The following is a 7,959-nucleotide window of genomic DNA, read 5'->3' as shown; positions in this document are numbered from 1 at the left end:
ATAAGCTTTAAAATTATATTAAATTTAACAAAACCTTTTTTATTTATTTATTTATTTATTTATCATAATAAATGGAAATGGGAATGTGTAGCATTTAGTGGTCATTAAACCATGACATATCTACAGTTACCCAAAGAGTCATACTTGAGTAAAAGTTAAGATATTGTAGCAGTCACTTATAGGAATAGTACTTGAGAAAAAAGTATTTGATATTAGATATACTTCATCAAGTAAAAGTGAACTGGCGCGCAGGTGGTTGAGTGGTTAGAGCGCATGCCATATAAGTAAAAGTGAACTATACATACATTTACATGTAATTATACCACGTGTCCACCGATCATGGGCCTCCGCGATTATTTGATCCGATATCCGGTATTTTTCTGACTGCCATTATCAGTGTTATCAGTCAAAATTTGATGTTGAGGAAATAGTTTTGTTTAAAATCGCACTGATTTGGCTCTGATGCAGCATGCAATTTGCAAGATATGCCTGCAGAATATAAGTTGAGTAGAAGTAGAAAGTAATGTGCAAGTACCTCAGAAGTACAATACATAATAAATGTACTTAGTTACATTCCATCACTATTATTATTATTATTATTATTATTATTATTATTATTATTATACCAAAAACATATAAACGATTTAGCTCTGCATATAAGTTTACATTGATGTATTTTATTTATTAAATGATTCAAATTGTCTTTTGCAGCTTTTTTTCCACTTCCACCACTAAAAGATACCTGTAGGGGGCTACGCTATGTAGTTTCCCTTTTCAGCATTTGTGCGTGATTTGTGCGGTTCTTTTTTTTTTCCGCGAAGCATATGTCGTCCCCGCCGACAGCGGATTGGCTGAGTGTGCGCACATTTCATTGCAGCTTGTCAACGCATCTTTCCCAGTCACCACCGGATGGGAGGAGAGGAGGAGGATAGATGTGTTAGAGTAGGCAGGAGAGAAAGAGAGAGGGAGGCAAGAGGTGGAGGAGCGGGTGGTTAAGAAACAAAGGTGTAGCCTAATCTACCGATACAATCCAAAACGAGGGTGGGAGGGTTTCTTTTCTATTAATGATTTGATGATCACGGGGCTTCGCTGTTCAGTCTGAGCGGGCGAGCGGGGGAATCATTCACTGTTTCTTGACGCGTAAGGCTGCCCCTGTACGCCTTTGGGCATCACCGCCGATAAAGGATGATAGGCTTGATTGTATAGCGCAAATTAACAGCAAACTATCCTCGCAATCCACAGTGTAGAAAGAGGAGGAGGCAAACTATGATCCGAGGATGATTTCTGCAAAGAAAACTCCGGAGAAGAGTCGTTATCCTGTCCACTATCTGGTGTGGCACAACAAGCACCGACAGCTGGAGAAAGAGCTGGCAACGAACGAGCAGGTGAGCCAGAGGAGAGCCATCAAACACATCTCTCCTTACAGACACAGGCCCGCGTCTTCATTATCAGCGTTTATATGGGCGTGCAGGTTGCCTACATTTAATAGGTGGTGATAGAGATGTCATCCATGGAGCACCTCGTTCAAGAACCATAATTGGCGATAGCGCAGTTAATTGTCATCCACAGGGTGGAGGGGGACACTTGTAGACCATATCCTCACACTTGAATTTTGCACTATCCTCTTCTGATCATTCATTTCTGAAAAGCACAGAATGCCAGAACAGACTTTGTATGTCAAGAATCTGCTGCTGCATTGTTGCTTAAAATATTTATCCTCCCAGTCATTTGAATATGTATGGGAAGTTGTGACCGGAGTTTATTCCTGGGAAAATTCCTAGTGCATATGACTGTAATCGCTGACCCTGATGGTGTTGCAGTGTTTATGTACGTGTGGTGCTTTACGGATGTGTGTAAGCAGCAATATTGCGTGATCAACTCCAAACTGTAGGCTCTCTACCTTCCCACCAGCACCTAAATCATTTGTGAGTGGGTGAGACAATGCAGATGAGCATGTGGGCGAACACTTGCCAACCACCACAGTAAATACAGCGATGGAATCATTAAGGTTTTTTGTGTGTGTGTGTGGTTTCCAGGGACAATGTTCTTCATAATCAAAAGCATGGAAATTATTTTCACCCACTGGTAAAATTGGAGTACTTCAGCGTATGAGGGACTCGATAATCTGATAAGAGCCACACTATTGTGTGAGTGTGACTGTGCAAGAGCGTGCATGTGTGTGATTTCAGTCTATTTTTTTGTGCAAATGTACTGAAGGCTTGCTATTATATAAGAGATGCTCTGCAGGTTAGCAGCTAAACAGATTTTTGAGTGCATGCATCATGCAGCGGTCTCAAGACATCATACTTCCACACACACACGTACGCACACTTGCCCACACACATTTACGCACACTTGCCTACACATGGACACTCTTACCTTCTTGCGGTTATAAAATCATAACCCTGGAAGCCTTTATTTTACGCCTAAAGGCAGCCATCAGTTGGTTAACCACAATCCATACAGTTACACTAAAAGAGCGTGGTAGTGACATTTACCATTTAACAAACAACCATAATTATTACCTTTGGGAAATAAATGGCATAACTGATCACACCTTACAGGGTAAATGCCCTAAGAACGGACTAAGATCACTGGTATTTAAGTTAATGTCAGAGGCAGCATATTGTATTTCATAGAAAGGGGAGCTGAGAATGTACCACGTATGGTCTTAAGGCAGAGCGGACAGTGAATCCTTTTCAAAGTGATGTAGCTTTGCAGGTGTTGAATATTCATTTGTATACCCTGATGGCTCAACCTCAATTAGAGCAAACAGATGATCACTGGATGCCCTTGGTTGTTTGGTTTAGATTTTATTATTATTTTCATAGATTCAATGCACAAGGATCCATCTTTAGCCAGAAGCTATTACTGTGACTCGTCTAGGACCCCCAACACGTCATAACCTAAAGATGTACCAGTGACAGAGCAGCAGGCACTTTGCCATTTTCATTGGAATCCAGCCACATGAAACTACAACCTGACGTCGCCACCTGTCGCTGCGCACGGGGCTACATGGGTTGTGTGAAATTGTCCCTTCTGACGCTTGTGAACCAGAGCCCGAACGATATCATGAGGTAAAAAGTCCTGATGTGGAAATATCTGCCGTTATAACACTTATCGCACAATATTTAATAATTACCATATAAGTCACCCCAAGCACGCAGTCTGTTTCTGCATTGTGTTTTTTAAACCAAGACGTTTTCATATCAGCCAATACTGACAACATATACTAAAATATGTGTGATAGGTCAATATTGCACAATAATATCAGCCAACTGATATTTCGCTCAGAGTTTAGTGTGAACACTTTTGTTGATGCATGATATCCTCTAAAACAAGTGACCAAACAACCAAAAGCCTCAACTGTATTTGAGATTTCTGCAGTTTGGACATCCTCTGTTTTACCAGACACACAGCGAATTTTCTGAAACATATAATTTTGTCTCTTGGCAAACAGTTCTAAGGGCCACAATTTGTGAAGATGGATGTTTTTTGCGTGATGTTGCCCACGTATAAGTATCCCTTTTTGTGGCACAACCAAGTTCTCTAACAATGAACCTCCATGGTGAAAAAAAATTATTAATGTGAAAAGACGCTTTCATAATCAAATAGTCCAAATGGTCGTTACTTTTTAGCTTTATGTGCTTTATGGAAAACTTGTATTTACTTAACTTTTTATTTACATATATAGACTCAACAAATCAGTCCTCAATACCCCATAATCATTCATTTTTCAGTAACCTGTGTCTCTATAAATATTTTACGATGCAAATGTTATTGCTCCTCAGCTGTATTTTGATACCAGGACCCTACACATTCTATCTTTGATCTTTCTATAAACTAAGCCAAACAGACTGTCTTGTACTTCTATTTCCTGTACGAGAACAAACACAAATCTGTTGAACATCCCCGGCACCAAAGTGTTCAGAATCAAAAAAGATGTGATGCTGATCCACAGTTAATCTGCATGATTAGTCACCCTCCTGTTGTGCTCGTGTAAGATAAGGACTTATTTTTAATGTAATTCACAATGTCGTTCTGTGGGGACATCTATCATCACAAACAGATGTCGACATATTCTGTGCTCTTGTTCACTACATTAGAAGCTCTATAAAACATGAAATCTATGCAAAATTACAGTATGCCACACCCAATTCCTCTATTTTAATGAATCACCTGGCTTCTTGAATGTATTGAATTTCATAGGTTCCATATTTTCGTGGCTATAAAGCACCAACAGAATATTAAAGAGGCAGAAAATACGACTCTTCACCATTATTCCACGCTCTTTTCATGCCGGTTCCGGAGGCACTCTCCCAGACCCTAAACCTCCGTTATCAGCTATCTGTGTTGGATGGCACATCAGAGAGGAGACAGGTAGTAAACAATTGTTGAAAAGGATAGTCTCACTTCTTTCTTCTCCAGTTTCCTCACATTGTTGACGAACTTCTGTTTAGCCTCATCCATAACAGTTAAACTACCTCTATGTCTTTTACTCTGCTGCTTATTTGTTTGTGTGGGTGTATGCACATTGAGATATACACCATGATTTGTATGTGTTTTATAACCCAGTGCTTTTTTTGCATAGTCAACTATTTAAATGTGCTACGTTAATTTATATCAGCAGCTAAACTGAAACCTGATTCCAAAAAAGATGTGACAGCGTGTGAAACATAAATAAAACAGGATGTGATAAATTGATATTCTTTACTGGCATGTACTGAGTTGTAAACAGTACAAAGGCAATATACATCCAATTTAAAAACAAAAAAATGTAAATACATGCTTATTGTGAATCTGATCACAGCAACATGTTTTAAAGGTCCAATTTGTAAGAGCTGGCCATCTGTAGCAGCATATCACCAGGGTAACTGCTAACTGCTGCTAACTGGAGCTGCCATTAGCTAGTACACTCAATTAACCATGCAGCAAGCGGTCATATTAGCTGACTCATTTCATGACCTGGGAACTTGGCACACTGGGGTAAATTTGGTGTCGTTTACTGTCAGGCACTTTGAGGTACAAAGTGGTAGGGGACTAGCTGATTAGCATGCTAACTTAAATAGATATCTCGGGAACACAATATATTGTCAGAACGTCAAAACTGTCATTTCTTTATATTCTGTTGAAAATGTTTAGGTAATTTTAAAATGTTTGTTCAACTAAAATTCTTATATATTGGTCCTTTAAATAAGTTGGGACAGGGGCAACAAAAGCCTGTGAAAGTTTCACAGTGCTCAAAAGACACCTGGAACATTCCACAGGTAAAAGGTTAATTGGTAACAGGTGAAAGTATTGTGCTTGGTTATGAAAGGAGCATCCACAAAAGGCTCAGTCATTCGACAGCAAGGATGGGGCGAGGTTCACCACTTTGTGAAACACATGATTGTATTAATGGCATTACTACAAGGGCTAAAGACCACTTCTTAAAAACCATTGATGGTTCATTCCAATTTTATTTACGTTTCACGCAGGGGGCCAGCATTATTGAAATTGGGATTGTAATGAAATAAGGTCACATTTGACATCCTTTTTATGGCATTCTTTACATGTTAAACTGAGCTTCTAAACTAGGACAACACACACACATACACACACACACACACACCATCATGCTCATGAAACACACATGTGTGATGCTGATGACACATTTCAAGAAGTATTCAGAGTAACCGTGGGACTCCCTTGGCTCTGGTCTGTTTAGCACATTTTGACAGCAAATGGATTTTTGTATAGCTGCAGGCAAGTGATTGAAGGTAAATGCTGCAGGAATAATGAACAATGTTAGCTTTGATTAAAATGTAAAATGTTAATTTTACTGCAGCTTCTAAAATGTCCACGCTAGTAAATCAGGACTCCGATGTTACTTGCCAAGTATGTCCAAGCTCTAGTTGGCCTGCTTGCTGTGCTTAACCAGGACAGAATCAAAACATGAAAATCAAGGCCACCAACCTACATTTTCCACTGGCCTACTGTGACAATACACCGCTAGATCAACAAAATCAGAGAAAAACATGGCGGAGCAGGCCAGACACGACTGAAAACAGTTTTGGAATGAGGCAAACCAAAGTTTTATTGACCATAATCTGTTTGCATTGTGTGTGTACATTTGACTTGGAGACATCAAGCTGCAAATGTTTGAAACAGGGATTATGTCCTGTTTGTTATGAACAGTGTAAGTGGGAGTTTTGTAGTAACAGTTGAAACATTACGTTTTTGAAACAATGGATAGTATTTAGTTATTTTCTGCTCATACTGTAGAACAAACCATTGAGGATTTGGTTGCAGTAAGCCAAAAGGACGAGACAGATCTGGCTAGATAGATACATTCCTTGAATGTCTTGTGCTGTTAATTATAACTATGCAGATGTTGATAGATATGATAGCCTATAGAGAGGTCCTACATGTACTTGACATATACACAGAAAACACTTACAGATAATGAAGTGATCCACTTTTAGAGAGAGGGTTCCATTGTGAGCATTAGTTATGACAGAAAAAGACAAGAGGCATAGAAAGCATAGAAGAAGAATATTAGAAAGGCATATGCATGATCCCTGTTGCATCAATGTATTATTACAATACAGTGCATTGTGATAGTTCCTGTGATATCACAAGATAGGCATTAAGATATCATATTATGGCTGAATAACAAAGGCAGCCCTGTGCAGATATTGCATGATAATGGTTGGTCTCTGATGAATTCAGTTCCAGCTCAGTTGTGGAAGAACAGTATGATATCATTGACCTCTGCGTTACGCCACAGTAGAATAAAGGTAATCTACAGCCGTCTCCATATCGGGGCTTTTTAAAGCCTGCCCAGCCTTCGGTGAAATGATGAGACTCATTTCATTTCACCATGAGCATGCATCAAATATCCGGCACTGTGTCTGATCACACTCTTATTTCCTCTCCAGCACAACAATTTAATGAACGCCTGGTTGATGCATGGCTGTGTTGAAAGTTTTTAAGAATTGGCAGTTTTCCAACACTTGTGGTATGAGACTGTTAAAGTATATGTAGAATATGTGAGTGAGTGAGTGAGTGAGTGAGTGAGTAAGTGAGGGGAGTAGAAATGCTGCCACAGCAGGCTACAGTGGAATAATTGGTACATTGGATATCAATGTTACGACGCAAAGCCAGAGAGAGGAAAGTGAACATAGTAACAGCAGGAGTGGTTGCATAAAAGCCAGAGACACAGCTGACCACGTAGATAAGTACAGACAGAAGGAAAGAGATCGGAGGAGGAGTAAAATCAGAAGAATATCAAGTAGTGGTTGATAAAAGGGGGGATGAAAGTTATGTTTTTACATGTTTTCAAAGTGAAGTAAAGACCTGGCAGCCTGGAAGGTATTGGGGGGGGAAAATAGTGAAAAAAGGTGACAACCCTGATAGACTGAACCAAGGAGTAGAGGCACAAACAAGTGAGTGAAGACAGAGAGTGCAGACGAGGAGGTGGAGAGGAAATAATGACAGACTTGGACCATGAACAGAGTCTCTCTGGTTTGCACACAGACGTAAAAGCACAGTGCGATGGAAAAAGAACAGGGCCATGAAGAAGGTGATGGTCTTTCTCAAGACAAATGCTGGAAATGACATGAAGAGCTCTGCTCTTTTTTACCACTGCTGTTTCCTGTCTTTTTGTGTCTGACTTTCTCAGAGCGTAGTTTGATTATGATGCCCTCGGCAAGGTGCTAATGTTAAATCAGCATTATAAAGTCGGATGCTCGGTTGCTGGCATGAGGGAACAGAGGCATAAATTAAGGCTCATGGGTTCATTGCGTTCACTATAGGCCAGAATCTTTTCACTGGCCATCTGCTATCTGCTTGCACCTGTCTACTACAAGCGTTACCGCTTCTCTCCTCAGCCGGCTTCTCCCGGTTTCCTTAAATCACATCCACCCACTGTATAAAGTTTTCCTTATCCTCTTCTGTTCCTCTTTACCTCCAACCATC

At 40.0% G+C, this 7,959-nt stretch overlaps 1 protein-coding gene across 1 annotated transcript in view; it reads left to right on the top strand.

Moving 5' to 3' along the window:
• Window positions 1–811: 811 nt before the first annotated feature.
• ankrd13b (ankyrin repeat domain 13B) overlaps window positions 812–7,959 on the top strand; it is a 49,164-nt gene continuing 42,016 nt past the window's right edge. The window contains exon 1 of the mRNA XM_030392156.1: window positions 812–1,385. Within this exon, the coding sequence (XP_030248016.1) occupies window positions 1,278–1,385 (108 nt within the window). The 5' untranslated portion in view covers window positions 812–1,277. The remainder of the gene's footprint in view (window positions 1,386–7,959) is intronic.

Source organism: Sparus aurata, chromosome 2, assembly GCF_900880675.1.
Source record: "Sparus aurata chromosome 2, fSpaAur1.1, whole genome shotgun sequence".
NCBI classification, from domain to species: domain Eukaryota; kingdom Metazoa; phylum Chordata; class Actinopteri; order Spariformes; family Sparidae; genus Sparus; species Sparus aurata.
This window is presented reverse-complemented; position numbering and strand designations above follow the sequence as displayed.